The following is a 22,282-nucleotide window of genomic DNA, read 5'->3' as shown; positions in this document are numbered from 1 at the left end:
TACTGTATAAAATCCTCACTGTGAGCTAATCACAAAAAAACTTTTCAGTAACCACCCGGCTATTTTCGGTGGTTACTGAAGAGTTGGGTTACAATACAGTGGCTGTCATCCAGCTATAATTTCCTCCCACCCAGCTTAAAAAAATATCTGTCTTGAACATTTGGATGTTGGTGTGTTTGGACCACATGAAGCTGAAGTCTTTCTTTAAAGCTTTCAGGGTTTAAGAAATGTAATTGAACTTTTGCATACAGAAGGAAGATGTTTGTAAGTTGCCAACCGATGTAAATATGATATAGGACAATTAGGTTTTTAAATATTTGTTGCCAAGCAGTTTTCTCCCCTGAATTTTCTTTTAGCTGCTTGGGAAGAAGTTGTAGGTGGTTGGCAACCCTTTGTATTGTAACCACTGAAAAACACCCGGCTGGTTACTGAAAAGAGCTGGCTGGTGCGCCCAGCTAAATGAGTCTGTGGAGAACGCTTTGTGGGTAAATCATGACTGCTAATTCACTGAGCACTCTTTAGGAGAGTGGGCAGCACTTGTGACCTATTTGGGAAACCTGCTAAATGGTGGCTATTAAACCTAGAGATTTTTTTGTACTTTTGTACTTGTGAACTTTAGTTAACTTGGCATGCTGTGGTTTTTCTTCTTTGGAGAAAAAAAAAAATCATGATTATAGATATTTTGTTGCAGCATCAGAGCAAGCATGTGTCAGCCTGCCCTGTACAGGGTGTTCTGTACGAGTCATGGTGTTGATCTGTTGTCTGACTTGGGGGCATTGGGAGCAATAACTCTTCTTAGGAACTTATACAGTCCAAAGAAAATGTAAGTATATCGGGGTTTGAAAATTGCTAAAGCCTTGGAACCATAACGAAGATCTCTACATTTAAGCTTTTGGGACAAAATCTGGTTGTTCAGTCTGCTGGCATCTAGGTGGACTAAAGTTAAGTGTAAATGTGTAGACATCCAATGGTCCTCGTTATAGTTTTATGGTTGGCTTTTCACACTTACGCAAACCCTTTTTGCACATGAAGATGTTCATTCTCCAGAAAAACCCTTGCTTTCCCAATCATCTTCTAGGGCATCCTTGGAACTGCCAAATTGTCCCTCACATCATTGTGTTTCCTTTATAGTCCTGGTTTGGAAATACCTCTGCTACATTTATGCAAAGCCTGTAACATCCCGCCTGGTTTTATGCCATGAAAGTGCTTGGTGGTAGAATGTGCATTACATGATGTGCCATGAGCACATGGGACTTATGGTTGTAGACCTTCATGACGAAGAGTACCAATCTATGGCTGGTAAGCCAAAACTCTCCACACAAACCTAACTTCAGAATCAACCACTTCATCTTTGGAGGTTTGGAAAGAAAGTCTTTTGGATACAGAGCTCTGTGTCCTTGGTTTACTGCTCATGTAACCGCCCCTAGATACAAAAGGTCCCTCATCCTTTTATGAGACTTGTGCCAGGTCCCCAACATTGTTCACGGAGTTGTAAGCATATCAGCCTTGAAAATCGGTTTACGCTATGATAAAGATGGCTTTGTAGAAGGATTTTATTGGGCTGGTATTTGAAGTATCTGAGGCCACTGCTAGTTAGCATTTTGAATTTGTGGTAATGTACTTTTGGATGTTTAAAACAATGAAGTCTCTCATGCAGCTTTGTCGTCTGCCAAATTTCTGAAGGATGAATGGTCTCACTCTTGGCGCCACTGCTGTCCTGATTGGAAAGTTTTTTTGTAACCCTACAAGAAAGGCACATTTCTTCATCTTCTGCTGCCTCCCTTTGTATTTCTCTTCATTGGCTTCCATTTCATCTTAGAATCAAATTCAAGCTCCTGTGCTTTGCCTTTAAATTCCCCCACAATTCTTGTCCCACTTACATTTCTGACCTGATAGAAAAGTACACCGGCGCTTTGTTTGCTCCTCTAATGTCCTACTAATGACTTCCTCACTCATAACCTCATCACATGCACGGCTTCAAGATTTTTCTAGAGCTGCCCTGACTCCCTGGAATGGTCTCCCACGTTCTTTTCGGCTTGCTCCTACTGTCTGCTCATGTAAAAGAACACTTAAAAACCCCTCTTTATAAACTTGCCTACCCATCTTCTGTCTCCTAAAACCCTCACTACTTCCAGCCATTACATATCTCCCCTCCTATTGTGTGTTACTTTCCCACCTACTAGATTGTAAGATAGGTGGGTGGTTACTATAAAAGTGCCGGGTGGTGCGCCCAGCTAAAAGGGGCTGCGGAGAACACAGCTCTTAAGTCAATATTAACGCTTCAAAATGTCACCTGGTTTATGTTTTTAACATTCATTACAGTGCTGTTCAATTCTTTTTAATTCTCAAGTAATATGTTTGTATGTGTGTCCCGGTGTGTTGATATGCGTGTTAGCACATGTTTAATCATGAGCTTCCTTTGTTTCTGATGACAGTTGTGTAAATCCATCCTAAATGATTTTCCTTAACTATTGGAACCAATTCATTTTAATGTAGACATATTGTCAGAGCAATCAGAGAAGTCGTTGTGCTGAATAAGACGGTTAACTGATCAATATATCTCAGTAATTTTCCCTGTTCCACCAGCTGGGGCCATAGATAAATACATGCTGTGCAAGCAGTACAATAAAATGACATTTAACCAAGAAGCATTTGCTCTGGAATGCAAAAATATAACAGCTTTATTGTGGTTAATTACTGCAAATAACAGATGCAAAGAATCATTATTAAGATTTAGATGAATACCAAAATATTTTGCACAATAGATGGCAGATTTAGAACCTTTAGGGATCAAATGGTATGTAAATCAAGACCTTTGGGGGTTGGGGACATTCGATACATAAAATGAACCTGCAGATCAGCTTGTGAAGTCTTTCGAAAATGAAAAACATATCCACATCCCAAAAGAAAAAAGTATTATAATGCAGCCTCGGTTCTTAGATGTTTTGGCTGCATGGCACTGTTTTCCCCAGCAGTTTTACCAGGGCGTACCACCTGGCACTTTACACTAACCACTTAAAAACAGCCAGGTGGTTACTGAAAAGCTGGGTTACAATACAGGGCTACTGCCGCCTACAGCCTCTTACCACCCAGCTTAAAAAAATTCTAGGGAGAATACTGCATTGATTTCTTCTTTTAGGTGCCACCCTCCTAACATTTGCAAAATTAGTTAACATGGGGAAAGATAACTAATGTAGCCACCACACCTAAGGACTGGTAAGCTGCAAAATAATACGTTTTTGTTAATAGATTCAGATAGAGAAAACTAACTTGTGATTGGATAATGAAGGAGCAGTACACTTTTATATATGATCATACTCCTGGCCTTCCTTGTATAGGCAATGAGTCCCTTTCTGCCCCAAAATATATTGGTCTTCTTCCTCTGCAGTTTGGTGAATCTGCATTACAGGAAAGAAGCTTCCCAAAAGTCCCATTTTTCTCCTTTTGTTTTTAGGCTTGATGGACAACTGTTGTCATTAAGCTCTGTTCTTTATATCCGGGCTGTTCATGGGTCACCCCTGTAATCTATTGGCTACCTTAATCAGACAAAATTATGTCTAAGCAGCACAATGGACATTCTGCATTCACACCACTTTTCTAAAAATCTCCACCTACAGACGTCAGGAATGAGGTTCTTTTTTTGCTGTCCTGGGAACAGGAAACTGTGCTCTTCGACCGCACGTTTAAAAGAACCCTTGCTTGAACAAGATTCTACCTCAAGTCTTCAAATTGGCCTAAATGAAAAAGAACATTTTTCTGTAAATAGGCTTGAAGAAAATATTTAAATAAAAAGGTGGTTACTGAAAAATTAGGTGACAATATAGGGGGAACCACCCACTTACAGCTTTCAGCTTTTTCCCACCTAGCTTAAAAAAATCATGGGGTGATTACCAGCCCGTTTTAGCTTGGCGCAGCCCCCGGCACTTTTCAGTAACCACCATTTTTTTTTTTTTTGGGTGGTTACTGAAAAGTTGGGTCACAATATTGGGGCAGGCACCTGCCTACAATGCACAATCATTGTTTTCTAGGAAAAGATCCTTTTTCAAGATTTCTTGTTCTGTAGGTAACCCCATATTCTATTGCGTTATTAGAAGATCTGGTATTATGATATGTACAATTGTACAGTATAGGTTAGCCTATGACATTCTCTGTCCACTGTTACATGTATAGTAATGGCCTGTCTCTGGTCGGGATGAAGTTACAATGGCGTGTTTGTTTCCAGCAGCAGCTGCAAATATTTGTATCCATTTAACAATGAATCATTTCTTTTTACTGAGGTTATGTATGAAACAATCCCTAATAAGCTCTTAGAAATCCTTCACAATCGCGGTTAACATCTGCCATGATGAAGAACACTGGAGTTGTAATGCCTGCAATAACTGTCGCTGTTCCACAGAATAATTTACAGCTTTTATTGTTCATGGAAATAATATTCATTAGTGCAGAGCAATCTGATCCTCGTGTCGAAGGGCAGAGTAGTTTAGCTGCATATCAAGTTGATGGTTGTGCTGAAGCAGCACAAGGACATTTCTCTACATTCCCTCTTGCTTTCACCATGACTGATACACTGCTGAGTATGCGAAGCCCTGAGAATGTTTATTTTGTTGCTTCCTTTGCAGTCCCTGCTGACCTGACTCCAGAAGAACGCATCGAGCTGGAGAATATCCGCCGCAGGAAACAGGAACTGCTGGTGGAGATCCAAAGGCTTCGGGATGAGCTGAGCGAGGCCATGAATGAGGTGGAAGGCCTTGAGGCCAATGAAGGAAGGTATGAATGCATTATCCAAGCTGATATATTGTATTTTAATAAAAAATAAAAAAAAACATCCAACAACAGACAATCATCCATACCATAGTTTAAGGAAACCTTTCTCAACTATTTTAATATGAAGGAACCCTTGAAATAACTTTAAGGTTTTAGGCAACCCTATAACTGGCTCCAACTCACAGTACATTAGCTTGGTGGTCTGTGGGAAGAATGCTTCTTACATTGTTGGCCATTGAGATGAATGTCGACCCTACAGATAACCGATAGCAACGATTTTTTTTGGCTAAATTGACCTAAAAGGCACAAACTGCTCATTGCTCAAGGAACCCTGGTTGAGAAAATCTTTCTATATAAACTATCTACACTGTCAGAGTCACCTGTAACCAGTGTGTTTAGTTGTTAGTGGCAGGACATGGTAATTAAGAGTTATCAGATTTTGTAACAAAAGATTACAGCATCACCAAAACCACAAATGGAGATTATTGTTTTGCAATAACTGATTTGTGTACAGCTTCTGTGAACTTTAGACTTTGTTTTGTCGTGAACTATTTTTGTGGTCATTTATGAAAATGGGATCATTATGGTTTTGTTTTCTCTTGTCACAGTAAAACTTTGCAAAGGAATCGGAAAATTGGAATGGGCAGAAAAAAGTTTAATATGGATCCTAAAAAGGTGAGCTCTGCTTTTTTGGAGGAATAAGTTATACAGACTTATGTTAATGTGCATATTATAAAGGATGCCATTTGCAGACCTGTGATTTAGGGTATAAAGAAAACCCCAAAAGTAGAGAACCAGCTAATAAAAAGGAACATAGTTTTGTATAGCACTCATATCTTAAAGCAGAATGACATTTGGCATAACCGTTTTTTATTGCCTATGTAAATATTCAGCCTGCTTTTGTTCCATTACAATGTCATCAATGTCATGCAAAAAAAATCACAATTCCCTACCTATTTCTGAGCTCGTTAATGCTGGCAGGAGACATCATGATAGCTTCATGGAATCCTACAAATGGGATTACCCTATTTGTGCATTAACATGGAGCAATCAGGAAAAGTAGAAAAACAAAACTTTAGACTAAGGATGCATAGAGGAGCTCATCCATGATTGCTGGCATTCACTCCTATAGTGTCTGTGAGGCATGCAAGTTTCTAATATGTTGTGCTGGAAGGAAGTCTCAAAGATCATATACCATTCAAACAAATGGTGATGGAATTCATTTTCATTAAATTATTGCTGAATATTTATTTTTTACTAACCCAATAATGTTTTTTTTTTTTTTTTTTTTTTTTTTTTTTTTTTTTTTTTTTATTGCAGGGGATCCTGTACCTTCAGGAGAATGATCTTCTAAGAAACACTCCAGAGGACATAGCTCGATTTTTGTACAAAGGGGAAGGCTTGAATAAGACTGCCATTGGGGACTATCTAGGGGAGAGGTATGCTTGTACATTCGCTTTTTCTATTAGACCTCATGGTAACTTGAGGTCCCTCTTTTCTTTGCTTATATGAGACCAAATGTTGGACAATTGTACAGTTATTACCTCAGGTTAATCACCCAGAAATCTCAAGTAGTGCTGTCAGCATTTCCCAGTTTTAGTTGCTGAATTACATAACTTCCTCAATCCTCTCATCATCCTATACCGTAAGGAGATGTGTTCTGTAGATCAGATGAACTTGGGCAGGACTGACGGCACTGCTTTAGGATTTCCATGCAGCAATGGCTTAATTGTCGACTCACTACAAAAAATTAGGATAACATTTTCTGTGATTTCTGTGAAATAAACTGAATGGAAGGAACTCTGACATCGCAAATACAAGCCAGCTATACATATAAATACATTTTTATGCAGTTTAATAAATGTATGTATTAGGTATATATAAAGATATGGTGTAGTAGGCCTTTTACACTGCTTGTTTTCGTGTGAAAACACTGGACTAATATTTTGCAATGTCTGATTTACAGCTGAACTTTAAGAATAAAGGTTTTATTATTATTCCTCATTAGCCCTCAAAGGATATACATCCATTTTGTGTGTACCAAATGGCTTTGTAAACCTAGATATTATCTTTCAAAAGTAGCAGTGATATCCTTCTGCCGCACATAAGCAAAGATATAGGATGAACCCAGCAGCTGCACCAGTTACGGGCTGCAGAATACTAAGAAGGAGCCATATTCAAGATCTGTCATTCTGCACAGCAGGGGCTGGTCTCTATTATAGGAATCCTCTGCACAAAGTTTAACAGTAGAATACTGCACAAATCTAGAACACATACACATAAATCTTTTAGTTCAATCATGTTTTTTTTTATCCTGGAGTGCAACTTTAAAGCCAGATACTAGTCAGACATTTTTGTGGATATAGTGGGGGAAAGTTTGTGTCCCACTTGTGGCAACCTTTACTTCCCGTGATCACCTGAGTGGGAATAGAATAGTAAAGCTCTTAGAATGAGGAAGAGTTAGGTTTTCATTCCCGTCTGTGCCTCTTTTCAGGAAATTGATCTTTCGTGCTGTGTGTCACTGAGGCACAGACTTCAATAAAAGGCTATCACAAGTCTTCGTTTTACATGTGTACTCTTTATAGTTTGGGGGAAAAAGTTTCAGATCTAAACACATATGCAGTATTATTGCAATTTTAGTTGTACCTAACCATACTGTTTATATGTCTGATACCACAGAAATGTATATACAATGCCAATGACTAACTTTTATTTCTTTATAGGGAGGACTTCAATATTTCGGTTCTTCATGCCTTTGTGGACCTTCATGAGTTTACAGACCTAAATCTTGTTCAAGCTCTCAGGTCAGTTGCTTGTTTTCTGTAGATGATGCTGTAAAACCACGGACTAGTTCCTTTTTGTCTGACTTATGTGCAAAGAAACAGGAAGGCTCATTTAAAAGAGGAAGGGGTCACTTTTACCACAAAGAATAGGCAACAATCTATTCAGGAAACCGTCAAACATGTAGTGGAGATGAGGCTATTCTGCTTAAAATGATCATTCGAAATCTAGATAAGCGCAGCAAATGTACAATATTTCTTAAGTATATCATAGTATACATTCAATACAAGGTTTTTACATTGAATAAATGATTGCTTAAAAATTAAAGTGTACTTGAAAGGCAATTACAACATAAGGTGGCTGACTCTTTACAAGTGTTTTATATGTGGTTGCACTTTGAGGTTTTAGCTCGCTACCCTCGTATAGGTTTTTCTGTGTAAGTACACTATTGCAGTTCACTGCTAGATGTTCTTTTAGGCACGTAGTGTGCAGTGAAGGTTGTAAATTGTTTTTTATTTTTTTTTTTTTCAAAAGAACAACTCTGCACCTAAATTTACTCTTGCATATCTGCTGCCAATTGATCAGTCTGTTTCTTGTATGTCCTGGGTGTTGTTTTGTGAGATATTCTCAGGTTCTCCAAAGACACATCCAGACGGAGCTTGCCAAAATCAAGAAACCAACCCCAAAAATACAGGAGTTGTAACAATGAAGCTTTATGCCTACCTTTAGAAGTATAGAGAAAAAAAATACAAAGATGCCTCTAAGAATAAATCTGTTTGGTCAATACAGTGTGGTACACTAATGTGTAGGCTAAAATTATCAGCCAGCAAAACACTTCATAGTGTACCAAGGCAAACAGACTTAATAGATCCAGTGAGACCTCCTTGAGTTGGTTGGTTGATGCTTTGAAATTCCAGGCTTTTACCCATTCAGTTTTTATCAAATTTGCCAAGGAAAGGCTCATTCGTTCAAGATGGCAATCATATTCATGTAATCAATGGCAATTAATATCTTTAAAAAAAAAAAAAGCCCAAACTTGGCAGCCACTAGCTTTGTGAGACCACAAGGCACTACTTACCATGTATGAGGCATTCCAAGGTAGCCACCATTTTTGTTTTTATTTAGCATTAGTAGACATGAACTTCAGTGTTCAACCCAGAATTTTTTTTTTTTTAAGATAAGTGGCAATAAGCAGTAGGCGGGTGTCATTCCTTGTAATGTAAAAGTGGCTGGGGAGAACACTGAATTTTGTTTTATTTATTATCTGGGATGTTTGGTATATGCTCATTTTGGCATTCACTTTTGTTCAACAGGCAGTTCTTGTGGAGTTTTCGTCTGCCAGGAGAAGCCCAGAAAATTGACCGCATGATGGAGGCATTTGCTCAGAGATATTGCATGTGCAATCCAGGGGTGTTCCAGTCTACAGGTATTTATATAAATCATGACCTCTTTACCAGTCAACTTAGCTTGCCGTATTGATGAGTTAGTAGACTGCAACATCCACCTAATTTAGGAAAATGTGTTGCTTCTCTTTCTACATAGATACATGTTATGTTTTGTCCTTTGCGGTCATCATGCTGAACACTAGTCTGCACAATCCCAATGTCCGTGACAAGCCCAGTGTGGAGCGATTTATCTCTATGAACAGGGGGATCAATGAAGGAGGTGATCTACCTGAGGAGCTTCTGCGGGTAATTTTTTTTCTTTGACCACCATTTTTGAATAGTTTATTTTTTTTTAACCTTTTACTTTAAGTAAATCCAGAAGCTTTTTCATTTTAGATTATTAACATTTTATGATTATTAACAGTTTTTCCAATGGTGTTTTTTGTGTCTTTTCAATTCCTTCCCTCTCATTTTCTACTACACACAACAGGAAGTAAAAGGAAATAGTTTCTCCAGAGTAAGGGAAATCCCCTCCTGTCTCTGAAAGCATCTATGTTGGAGGATTTTTTCCTAGCCCTGTTTTTGTGACTGCTCTAAGTAGGGATTTGCCACTATTTGTTGCCCTGGTGATAATGGGCAGGAGAAATAAAGAGAATTATTTCCATTAGCAAATACACAGACAGTTCCTTTCTGTTGCAAATGTGCCGTTAGGGACAAACAGGCAATATGGTGACATATGGACATTGCTAAAATGCTTACTGCTCAGACAATTTGTATTTAATGACATAAGAGGATTACTAATTATCGGCTGCATAAGCAATGGCTGACTTAAGCAAGAATAGATGTAGAATCTTTTATAAACTAGCCACAAAAGTTGGAATGTTTGCATCGTCTTCAGCTGTGTTTCACATTGTTTTACATGCTAACATATTTTACAGAGTCTGTATTTGGGTGTGCAGTGAACATTTTCTTTATTCTGTTTTGGTCTGAGCACAGAGTTATGTTTTCCTATTGTGATCCAAAAGAGCCCTTCCCAAAGCTATGCAGCTCCGTCAGTCAGACAGTCCATATTCTTTTGTTATTAGCTTAATTTTTTTTTTTTTTACCTTTTAGGAACTAAATTTTGAGTTGACAGCATTTTTTAGCCTGTAGCCTCAGAAAATAACCAAAAATACAGCCTGACCTTTATTTAAGACACTTTCTTATTTTAGTACAGAGTTTCCTGTATGGCACCCGTAGCTCATTAACTGGTTTGAGTTTCCTGAAACTTGCGTCTAAAATTTCATCTTCTTTATTACAGAATCTCTATGACAGTATAAGGAACGAGCCATTTAAAATCCCAGAGGATGATGGGAATGATCTCACACATACTTTCTTTAATCCAGATAGAGAAGGCTGGCTCCTCAAACTCGGTAAGTCATTCTGCCATGGTCCGGGTACAGCAGACAATATCTTTCTTTTTCTGTTTTTAGCGTCTCTTGTCTTGCAATTCCACCAGATCTCTCTGGAGCCATGTAAGATTCTCTCCAAGAAGCCCTACAAAAAAAACGTAACTGTTGTATTTAGAAAGCAGAAACGTTGTTATTCAACCACTATCAGCAGAATTTAGTATTTATAGGTGCCTTAAATATTCAGGTTTTGAAAGGAGAATGTCACAAACACATAATGTATGCCTCCTTTCTCTAGAGGGAAAAAGTTTATCTACCCCGGGGTAATAACTCTGTCAGGCAGTTTTTCTGCACTAGACTTATGGGCACCAAAGGTCTGACCCTTAATGGATACCCTTTGTCTTTTTAATTACTGAAGCTTAAAGATTTCAGGATTACAGCCAGATCTGCTGATTTTGGTTTTTAAATTTTAAAATACCAGCAAAATTGGTGATCTAGAAATTCAGATTGGGTAAAGTTAGTTAGTTTGGGTGGACCTTCATATTCTTATTTGAAGGCTTCCCTTATCTCTGCAAGCTGTAGGGAGCGTGAAGAACAGAGGATTAGCTGTGCCCAGCTTGCTTCTGCATATGGCTTAGCAGTTTGTGAATATTTGTATTTTCTAATTGGTCAGAACCTCTTAAACTTGTTCCATATGGTGCAAACGAAGTTTCAGTGAACAGTACATCAACATACCCAGTTTAATATAATACGAATTTGCCTCTCAAGATTTGATAATGCTCAAGTTTTAACTGTGAATGATAGACCTGTCAAAGCTGAAATGTCAGTTTTGTTTCAAGTTATAAGGCCTTAAAGAGTCCTGTCTGCTGCCTGATCTCAGAGCTAAAGACTGAAACTCTCACCCTTGCCAGACTGATGGAGGAGGGTAGAGACCTCGGACTTTGCCCTCATAAAAACCATAAGCTCAGGCAGGCTAAGGTTTATTTCACTTCTATGCAAGGAAGATAACAAGGGAAAAAAGCAATCCCTTGCTAAGGCTGCACTGTAACAGACATTGCTTTTAATTATTGGTTCTTGTGATCTCTACAGCATACTATTTTTTTTACATTTTATTTTCCAATAGCTCTGTACAGACATCAAATCTAAGTGCAAGCTGTTTATATAATGGAAGATGCACCTGATTAAAAAATGTCCACATAACCACCAGTAACCTTGCCTATGTAGCTGGTTAAAGCAAAGGAGTTTTTTTCTATCATTTTAGAATGAAGATAATAGTTTTAGTGAAAGGAGGGTGGGTGAGTAAAAAATAACAGCACTTGTGCTATGCATTCCTACAAGCAATGTATGGGCTGTACCCACAGCAGTTACTCTTGTCTGTTCAAATGTATTCCATTTCACTGCGTGAATGCACAGCAGTGACAAAACTGGTGGACTTTAGTAGCAGGATTAACCCTTATGTAGGACTTTGCAGAGGAGTGTCGAGAGAACTGTAAGAGCATAGATAATTGTAGTTGGGTGTCTTGGTACTTTTTCCTACTTTAAATATTTGGATAGCAAGGAAGGGTTAAACCTTGTACTATCCTATAACACCTTGCACCAAAAACAGAATCTGAAGGTAGCTCTTCCCAATTGTAGATACAAATATCAGTAAATATTGACAGAATATCTAAACCGTACTTTTTTTATCAACAAAAAAATAAAAAAACATCTTTTTGCATGACTTCTTCGATCCCTAGCCCCTTTTTTTTTCCTTATTGCTTGCATTCTCATACTGCAGTGTATAATCTTCCATATGTCTGTGCAGCTAATAGCTCTCCTATTATTCTGAATAGGAAAGGACTAGGTTGGGATGTCTCGGGTGGGTGAAAAACCAGCTGAACAGCTGATGGGTTCTCGGGAAATTCCTTCTTTAAATAATCTCGCTATTTGGAATACAAGATGTCCAGAGGTAGCTATGTAGAAGGTGTAAGCAAAGCTTGCGGTATGTAGCACTGATATGCTAATTGAGGGTATTGCAATAATGTTAAACTACACAACAGGGCACATTGGTGTACTGCTGATTGAAATCCTAGTTTCACATTAATAGAATCTTTATTTTTAGTAAAACCTTCACTTTTTGTTTTAAAGGAAAAGCATATACCCCTCCTTTTCCTGTACATGGCTCCTACCATATTTTGCTCTGCCAATTCTCTTATATAATACTGAATGCGCTATAAGCGTACTGTGCCTAGAGGATGTGTATGAACCTTGATTTCCACCTTTTGTTTATGTGACTTATTTTTCCTTTTTTCTCTTTATCCTCACCTGCCTGCCTGCCCTCCCTATGTCGTGTGCACCTCCTCCTTTTTCTTTCTTTTCCCCGACTTTCTGTTTTTCATACCTTGTGTGTTCCGCCGCTGATGACATTTGCTCTTCCGTCTGCTCTCAATAATTGCGCAGGAGGTAGGTGGTGCTTGTGTTACACTCGACCCTCATCCTAGTTTTCATGTAATAACGCAGCGCACATTTTGTCCAGTGATAAGTGGATTGCAATCATGTGTCAAGGTTTTATGTGTAATCTTGGGATCCATCATTTCAACTGTGTTTGCTGGAAAATAAATTTTCTGCTCCTTTGTTGTTGCACAGTAGCCTGGGGTTAGGTTTCTCTGCAGCTGCCTTGCTATACACACACAATAGTTTAATATGTTTGGAAAGCCTAATTGGGTAGGGGGGGGGGGGGGGGGTCTTGAGTTTATTTACTCTTAAACAAAAAAGGACTTTAATCTTTTCATATGGGAACATATAAAAAATTATTTTACGGATTGCCCCACAGTTAAATTTGGCCATGCTAAGGATCAAAATCTGAATATAGTCACCCTGCATAACCCCTTTGAATTACCTTGGGTGGCCCATATCTCCTACTTTTACTTTATTTTCTAGTGCTGCAGTCCCCTTAGATCTCTTCAGTATTGGACACGTTGGAAACTGTCAGATGCATGTGTTACCCACCATGTGCAGAGGTTCTTTCCTTGCACCCCCATGTCACACATCTTGAGTCCTGTAGTGACACGGGCCAAATTAGGGGGCCATGGTATACAGTGGGGGGAGACAGACTTCTGACAATTCCAGAATTGTCAAATGCTGAAAATACCAAGGCTGCTGCAGTGGAATGCAAAGAAAAAAGGAGACACTTGCCGCTAGAGTGGTGCGAAAAGGCAATTACAAGTTATAATATATACAATATAATAAAAATGTAATATATCATATATGCATCGTGCCAGCCATATAAACTGTTTTGAAAGCAAAGTAAAAGTAAACTGGCATATGTTTTTTGGGCCCCCAGAAGTTTCTTGCTATAGTATGAAAGTATGTACAGCATATTTGCCTGGTAGAGCAATATGCTACAGTGCAGCAATGGCAGTGTTTGTCACTGGTGCTTCCATCTTCCAAGTGGCCTGATTTATTTAAGCTCTCCAAGGCTGGAGAGAATACACTTTCATCAGTGAAGCTGGGTGATCCAGCAAACCTGGAATGGATCTTGTCCAGGATTCAAAACATTTGCTAGCAAATGATGAAGAAATACCAGGTTTGCTGGATCACCCAGCTTCACTGATGAAAGTGTATCCTCTCCAGCCTTGGAGATCTTTAATATATCCCGCCCAACGTGTTTTTGGAGTTGAAATCTTCATTCTCATGATTGGCCAAGTTCAGTGATGTAACTCAAGTGCACCGGATAATATCAAAACATGCACATAATGCATATGTACATATATATATATATATAGAGAGAGAGAGATATCTATTTCAGGAACAAGTGTTGGCAGGCTTGTAAAAACTGCTTGTCAGCATTTGTTACTAAGTGGACTTTACTTCTGCTTTAACTTCTGTCCATGGACTATTTTTGTAAAGAGCCTGGTAGCTTATAAATACTGCTTTTGTTCCTTGAAATATTTTCATGAACTTGGACCTATCCTTTTATATTTATTTAAACATAAAATACATAAAAATACTTTGTTTACCTTGAACTCCCGTATGTGATTTAAGATTTTGGCTTCCTCAAATACAGTCCCTGACTTCTGAGTATGTGGATGTCCTCATATTACTGCAAAGTACATAGTGTCTTCTCATTCTACTGTCGGAACCATTTCTGGCCCCTGAAGCTCTGACAGTCTTGTGTGCCGGACGTATTTGTGTATACTGAAGCGGCTGCTCTCAGTAGTACGATGTCCTGAGCAATGCAATAATGTTGTTACTTTTTAGGCCATTTCAGGTTCACTTCAAATGTCATTCATTTGCCCTCTCCCCTGCACAAGTGTTCAGGAGTCAATCTCTCACTCTGTTTTTCTTGAACATTTGAACATAGGGGCCTTGAATTAACTTTCAGGTCTTCATGGAACCCTTTCTATAATTACTATAAAGTCAGTGAGAAGAATGCTTCTTACATTGCTGGCCATTGGAAAGAATGTCATCCTTACAGATGGCTAAAAAGTTAATTGGTGTTACTTAAACTGACCTTTTGAGTCACAGATCTCCTCATTGCTCAAGGAACCCCTTGCAACCTCTGGAGGAACCCTGGTTGAGTAGCACTGCTTAAACTATTAACAAATCCCAATAGGTTTTCAGTTACATCATAGGCATCTAGTTTTAATGATGGATCCCTTTTAGCTGGTAGTTATGTTTGCTTCTTAGTGCACAGCCTTTGCTTCTCTGCAAAATGACTAATTCCAGAAATCAGTACCACCGTTCTAGACTGTGATTGGATATATAGTTCATGTTTGTTTGTGTATAACATTGCACTGACTTAAAGGAAGGTTGGTAACGGTTCATTTCACTTTGTACTCATCGGTCCATTTAGTAAATAGAAAAGTCACGGTTTGGTTTGGGTTGGGTCACCCACACAGTGTTTTTTCATATGTGAATTGCAGCGGGTCAAACATGAGGTGGAGGTAGATCACAGCACATATTGCAGCTTTCTAAACAAGTACTAACCCTTGCTTCTATCACCCCCTCCCTGCATTTCCTGACAGGTGGACGCGTGAAAACGTGGAAGCGCCGTTGGTTCATCCTGACTGACAACTGCTTGTACTACTTTGAATATACTACGGTAAGATCCTTGGTTTTTTTTGTTTGTTTTTTTTTGTTTTAAAATTCTGCTCTATATGATAAAAAGGATATGGCTAGGGAAACCTATCCCAAAAGAAACATCAAGGCTGCCCTTGTCTGGCTGTCTTGTTGAATTTTTTGGCCTCTACAGTGTGACTAGAAATAAATATGCAGATCTAAACTTCTGACTTTTACAATCTGCTTAGCTGACTGAATCAGTGGGTCAGGGTTAGAACTTGGCTACTGCCCTGCATGGGCAAACTTCAGTTCCACTTTGGTCTGTTCTCTCCAATAGTTTTGGCAGGAATGAGTGCGTTCATTTTAAAAGTCTTATTGTGCCTGGAAAAGAGATCGCTTTTAGCCTTTTAATACTTGACAGAAGAGGCAAGGAAACATCAAGTATATTGAGGAGAAGTTTTAATGAAGGTCCACAGTAAACCGTTACTTGAGTTTGTAAGAAAAAAAAATGTATTTCCTTAGTAGTTCCAGATTTAGGATTGATACATATATATGTAAACAAACAGTAGTTTAGAATGTGCATCTTAGAATGAAGTTGCCATTATTTTATGTTACCGTGCACTATTTGCTTTGTAATTTGTATGGTTTACAGCCTACATTGCACTGCTGTGTGAGATGAATAGTAGACTGATCATTAGCTTACCATGTGCTTCCCCCACACTCATGTGCCTCAAACAAAACTTCATACAAATATTTGAACAGATGGGTGCTAGAAAATTCACATTTAAAGAATTCAGGGCTACACACATAATTCTGTATATTCTATAGCAGAATCATGTTTGTGATATGATGCTGGTTCTATATGCCACGTGCATATAATAAGTCCATACTTTAGATCTATTTAGCTATGGTTGTTCTCCTCAGGCTGCAAATCTTTACTCATCTACTTTGTAATTACTATATTATATATATATAATCTCCATTGCAGCTCTCAGAACTACAGCAGGTCTTGGTAATGTGACCAGTTTGCTTAGCATTTCTTTGCTTGCTCTGTGTTCTCCTTTGTCCTGTTTGTGGGTTAATGTGTAATTCTGTGGAGAATGCTGGACTGCTACTGGGGGTCCTCCTACTCCCTACCCAACCTCATTTTTTTTCTTCTAATCCACAAATGCACCAGTCGGTGTTGCCTGATGTTCCAATGATAGTAATAATGCAATAGTATTTTTTCTGTGTAATTTTGTAACAAATATTGTATTCCCATGTAGGATAAGGAGCCACGAGGAATCATCCCTCTGGAGAATCTCAGTATCAGGGAAGTTGAGGATCCCAGGAAACCGGTAAAGTTTGTTGTATTTGACATTTCCTTTATGCTAAAAATTCCAGTGTATACATCCTAAATAACTGATATTCCATTCTGCACACAGAATTGCTTTGAGCTCTACATACCCAACAACAAGGGTCAGCTGATCAAAGCTTGCAAAACCGAGGCTGATGGGAGAGTTGTGGAGGGCAATCATAATGTCTACCGAATTTCAGCACCGACCCCGGAAGAGAAAGAGGAGTGGATCAAATCTATTAAGTAAGAAGTCATGTGCTGCCACCTGGTGGCTGCTGTAAATGTATTCACTTAACTGTACAGCACTGAAACATTACTGCTGTCATCTTTTTGTGCATTGGTAATAATAAACAGTATTTGTATATAAGCAGCATGGTACATTAAATAAGGGGTGCAAATGACAGATACAGACAAGGACACAGGAGGAGAAGAGAACCCTGCCTGAAAAACTTTGTGCAGTAGAAGACTGCTCATATGGTGTGTCCATGTCTGCAGCTCTTCTGGTGACCCAAACATCCCTTCAACCTCTCTTCTTTACTTTTTGTTTATTCTGTTCACAGAATAAAGCAAAAATCCTTATGCTGTTCTTTAAAATTGGCCATATTGCTTTTTATTGTAAAGATAGAGCTTAAGGCTGAAAACCACCACTATTCTGTGTGTGGGTATATTAAAATAAAAAATATTGATCAATATACTTGCCACCAAGTAAATTAAAATGCACATAGAATAGTCTGTAGTAATGTATTCTATCCCGATAATGTTTATATTATTGCAAGGCTCTGATTTTGCATCTTTCTATTCCCTATGTTTAGAGCGGCTGTGAGCGTGGATCCCTTCTACGAAATGCTAGCTGCCAGGAAAAAACGCATCTCTGTAAAGAAAAAGCAACAGATGCAGCAACAGCAGCAAGAACAATCTTAAATGGCGGATATGACATTGGCGCAGGTTTGCTTGTTATGGCTACAAAAAACTCCTCGTGAAAGATGGACAGTGAAGAGCTCGGCATTCCACTGGCTGTGTAATGTGAAAATCGGGAGGGCTGATGGCATCCGATGCAGGATTCTTTTTGCTGGAAGTGTTACAGCCTTCAAGATTTATTCGTTTTTTTTTCCAAGGGTTCGGCAGTGGTAGCCAAGTTTTTTGGTCTTTGGACTTCTGCTTTTTCTTCCTGTGTAAAATATTTTGGTTATTTAGAACCAGAACTTGCCAGGTTGGCAAGTAAGTTTTGTGGAAAAATTAAAAAAGAAAAAAAAAATCTGCATGGAAGAGCAATACAACCCACAACCTAAGCATTTCAACAGCACACAAGGACTGTAGTTCCTCAGTTTTTGTAAACGATATTCTGTTCTTCCCATAAAGACAATTTAATTCCTATCACCCATCAGCGGTGGTGCTTGAAGTTTCTGTAGTACAGTTGCCCTACAATATATTTTTTTTAATGTTATTTTTTTTATTTTTTAAGTATTACAGAAATTGCTTGTATCCATATAAAAAAAATGGGTGCCATGGTCTCAGAACAGATGCTGCAGAGCTCTGCTTACCATAAACTATATTTCTTTATATGTGAGAGGGTCGGGTTCTTTCATTTATGGGGGGTCCTACCAAATTCAATGTTAAGACACTATGCAGCCCACTCATCCTCTTTCTCCTCCTTGCTGTTACTATTTATGTTTTTTTTTCTTTATTAAGGGAAACGTGTAGGCTGGATTTCTGACCTCTATATAAAATGCTGGCTGTTTTTGGCTTCAGTATTTCAACATCTGAGATGGGCATGATGGCCAAATAACAAGCCTCGTCTGAACAGGAGGTCAGCAGGAGGTTAAAGATTTAAACAGCTTAAAGCAAAGCTGGGAAACGTAAGCTCTGGGTCCAGGCTGTATTAGTTCTGCCTATGGCCTGGAGCCGAGTTACTTTACATCATACCAATTCTACTACACCTGTTCAAATGGTTTACTACCACTGTGATTAAATGTAGACCTTTATTTTATAAACCTGCAGTGCTTTATAAAAAAAAAAACAAGTGCACATGCTTCTCCTTGTTCCTTTTACAGTATGCATAGACATTTAATTATTATAACCCAGCCTGCTGATTTCAAGAGCAGTGAGAATGTCTACGGGTATTCTCAAAGATATACTTGCATCTGAAGGCCTCAGTGGCCCTTAGAAATATTGAAAGAAGAAGGGAGGGTTGGGCAAACTTTATTAAAATAAGGATTCCTTGTTTTGGATTTGTGATGAATGTTTTGGAGGTTTGGCAGGCACTCTTATCTGTTGCAGTTATTGGGTATGATTAATATGTAGAGCAGCCATTATTAACAAAAGTTCTGTGGAACTGTAGTGTTCTTTCAAAGGTTGCCAGGGGTTTCATGTGTTGTGGATGACTGTCATTACACCAGAGATCATTTTATCTGTTTTAAGTGTGGTATTCAGACGACCACTATATAGGGGAACATCCTTATAACTGATCGCTAATGAAAGAGTCATTCTTCCCCTATTCACCCAATCATAGGTCTTAGCAGGGATTCCCCAAGACCTTGAAATTATTATTTTAGTGGTTCCTCTGGGGTAGAGGATGGTTGAACCTAGATTAGCTTTTTTCAATTTAAGCGGGTCCAAAGTTTCACTCAGATGTCATGGCTTTTTACATAACATGGTTGAGTTGAGTGTTTTCATGTAGTTGTTTTTCTGAAATGCTTGTGCATCCAGCTCAGAGGGGCATCTGCACACCCATAGACATCCACACTGGATAGATTACAGCTGGCTGCAAACGGTCTGCTGTGTAAGTTTAGCACTGTAGCCTGGCTGTTGGGTAAATATATCTGGTAGAGGTCTATGTATATAGGGCAATCACAAAGGACAGACAACAATGGAAATAATTGTGATTGGATATAACACAGAGTAGTCACTTTCCCAATATGGCCAGTCCCTGACCTGCACTGATTAGTTTCTAATGTCTGTCAAATTTGAATGCCACTGAGATCCTTTTAATATAGTTAATGGCATAATGTCATTTCTCCAAATCCCATTTCTTTGGTTGTGTCTGTGGAGCAAGAACTGAAGGTAAATCTTTACAGCAAAAACAGATGGAGTTTAACTTTTTATTTGTAAAAAAAATCATACTAAAGATAAAGATTGTAAAGATTTTCAGCAAGATCCCTTCCCCATCTGTGTGGCCATTATGTGAATTCTTATGCTACATACACAGATCAAATGATTGTCGCCCGGGACGAATGGTCATGCTCATGCGGCAAAAGTCTGACATGTTTACAATGGGGCTTATGTCTTGCTGCTGGGTACCATTTTTGTGTTTCACCCAAGGATAAATCCATCACTTGTAGCGTCATGGGATCCACAAGAAATGTTACTACCTCTAGAGAGGCAGAGGTATCAACCCAATCCGGGAATGTTTGGTAGCAGGGAGGGTTACTAACCTGAGACTCATTTACTGTGAAGAAAATTGTCCCAGTGTGCATTTATAGTAATAAATGTGCACATAAAGAAAATCAGACCCCGGGCCAAGGGTTCTACCAGTTGCAGTTAAAGTATGCATTATCCCTGTACAGGAATTCATTTTTTTTTCTGGAGGATCCCCTTTTTTTGCACTCACCATACACATACAGAGGCAGTAGGACACAAAAGAAGTCACACAAACTCTTAATAGTCTTCAAACTGTAGTCTGGATCTTTTCCCCCTCCCGTAGTAAAAAAAAAAAAAAAGAATTTGCTAAGATTTCCCAGCCAGGCCAGGTGGAGATTTAGCCATGTTCTGTTACAGTCATCACTCAATACACTGGGATTTTTGCACTACTGTATCTGAATCATTTTTATTAAGTTATTTGACTCCATGACGGCGTATTTATAGGGACCTGCCCCGTACTCTTCCTGCAAATGAGGTGTCACCTTGGTGATTTTTTTTTTTTTGTATGTATAGAGGTCTAAGTAATGTACAGACAAGTTTAATAAGGCAGTTGGGTAACACATTACAACCATGGTGAAATTTGGTTGCTGTGGGTTACTATACTTCTCCCTCACTGTGTGTTTATATAGGGTAACAGTGAAATAGTTGCAGCGGTCAGGTGGTATCCGTAAAAAACTGGTGTAGCTTCAGAAAGGTGAATTCCAGTGGGTTACTGCAGTTTGTATTTGGGCTTTGATCCTTGCACTGTTTAGAAAGATTAATTGTTTCCTGCTATGCCGTAGCAATACCAGCAGTTTGGTGTATAAACTTAAATGAAAAAAGTAAGGATTCATTACTGTAAATTTCAATTCCTTCATGAGACCAACATTATAGGCCCATTGCTGTGCATTGGCGTTCCTGCATTTAACGAGTGTTTGAGTTAACATAGTGGCTCTTCCATTTGCATTGGCTGCCTAATGCACTGAAAATGTGTATGTAGTATTTCTAGCAGCACATTCGCAAGATGCCTTCATAATAAATGGCATCACATTGCACAAATGCAGGAGATGTGCATTATTGAAGCTTATGAGTGTGGAAGGGTCCTCCAGAAAGGAAGCTAAATCTTCTCTTCTCCGAAGTTGCTTTACGGATAATAATGCCCTGTATTGAGTTTTCCGACTGTGCGTCGAAATTTTTCTATGGCAATAAAACACTACATTTGCTTAAAGGTGGTTACACTTGATGAAACACTGATAAATGCACACTTTTCTTATCCTAGTGTGACAATCGAATGGAATCTAAGCACATCTTTTTGAATATGTAAGCTATGGGGCATTACCTTTTAAACGGTTTTGAGTTTTGTAGCGTGGTATGTCTGGCAGGTTTTGTATATTGTTGTGCCAAAGTGGGGGGGAAGACCCCCACCGCACTGTGCCTGTCTGTTACCTTCTATAAAAGGAAGTACTGTGAACATGATTCAGGACTGAATACCTCATCTTCCTTGTAAGGGGTAAGACTGGGTATTATTGGGTTGGTTTTTGTTGTCGTTTTTCTATTTAATATTATAATGTACACAAAGTTTGAGTTAATAAAATCTTTCAAACAACATTAAGTCTGTGTTAATATTTGTAATGCTGTACTGATCCAAATCACTTTTGCCACGTGATGCCACCATGAAGCTTTTGAACAAGTCTAAACAAAGAGAAATTGGTCAATTTTGGCCCTGCACTTCAATACAATTTGTGCAGTAAGGGAAATTATTGAGCCATTGGGTCTGATTTATTAAAGCTCTCCAAGACTAAGATAAAGATAAACTGAGATGGGATAAGGATTAAAAACATATGTCAAATAGCAAATGATTAAGACATCCTTTCCAGGTTTTCTGAATTGCCCAGGTTCTCGCATAATAATTTTATCTTCTCTGATATTGGAGTGCCCAAAGCAAGTGTTCAGTATTGTAGGTACGTGAGATTTATTTCCAGTGCATTAAATGATATGGTGGAGCAAAGCCCAAACTAGTTTTATACACCATAACCAATTTTTGGAGCATATGTACCCACATCCATGTACCTTAGGAGGATTCCTGATGCAAAGTCTTATTTTTCTGATTTAAAAAAAATCATACTTTTTTTAGGGGCATGTTTTTTTTTCCCCATTTTGGTTGTGTATGTTGACCATGGAATAAAAATATA

At 38.6% G+C, this 22,282-nt stretch overlaps 1 protein-coding gene across 1 annotated transcript in view; it reads left to right on the top strand.

Moving 5' to 3' along the window:
* The window catches only part of CYTH2 (cytohesin 2), a 31,874-nt gene extending 10,176 nt beyond the window's left edge, over window positions 1-21,698 (top strand). Inside the window, exons 2-12 of the mRNA XM_072426880.1 lie at window positions 4,620-4,767; window positions 5,373-5,439; window positions 6,085-6,203; window positions 7,488-7,568; window positions 8,859-8,971; window positions 9,088-9,236; window positions 10,231-10,342; window positions 15,325-15,401; window positions 16,624-16,695; window positions 16,783-16,937; window positions 17,507-21,698. Coding sequence (XP_072282981.1) covers window positions 4,620-4,767; window positions 5,373-5,439; window positions 6,085-6,203; window positions 7,488-7,568; window positions 8,859-8,971; window positions 9,088-9,236; window positions 10,231-10,342; window positions 15,325-15,401; window positions 16,624-16,695; window positions 16,783-16,937; window positions 17,507-17,615 — 1,202 coding nt within the window. The 3' untranslated portion in view covers window positions 17,616-21,698. The remainder of the gene's footprint in view (window positions 1-4,619; window positions 4,768-5,372; window positions 5,440-6,084; window positions 6,204-7,487; window positions 7,569-8,858; window positions 8,972-9,087; window positions 9,237-10,230; window positions 10,343-15,324; window positions 15,402-16,623; window positions 16,696-16,782; window positions 16,938-17,506) is intronic.
* The last annotated feature ends 584 nt before the right edge of the window (window positions 21,699-22,282 follow it).

This window comes from Pyxicephalus adspersus, chromosome 11 (genome assembly GCF_032062135.1).
Source record: "Pyxicephalus adspersus chromosome 11, UCB_Pads_2.0, whole genome shotgun sequence".
NCBI lineage: Eukaryota > Metazoa > Chordata > Amphibia > Anura > Pyxicephalidae > Pyxicephalus > Pyxicephalus adspersus.
Note: the sequence above shows the minus strand (reverse complement) of the source record. Positions and strands in the feature narration are given on the sequence as shown.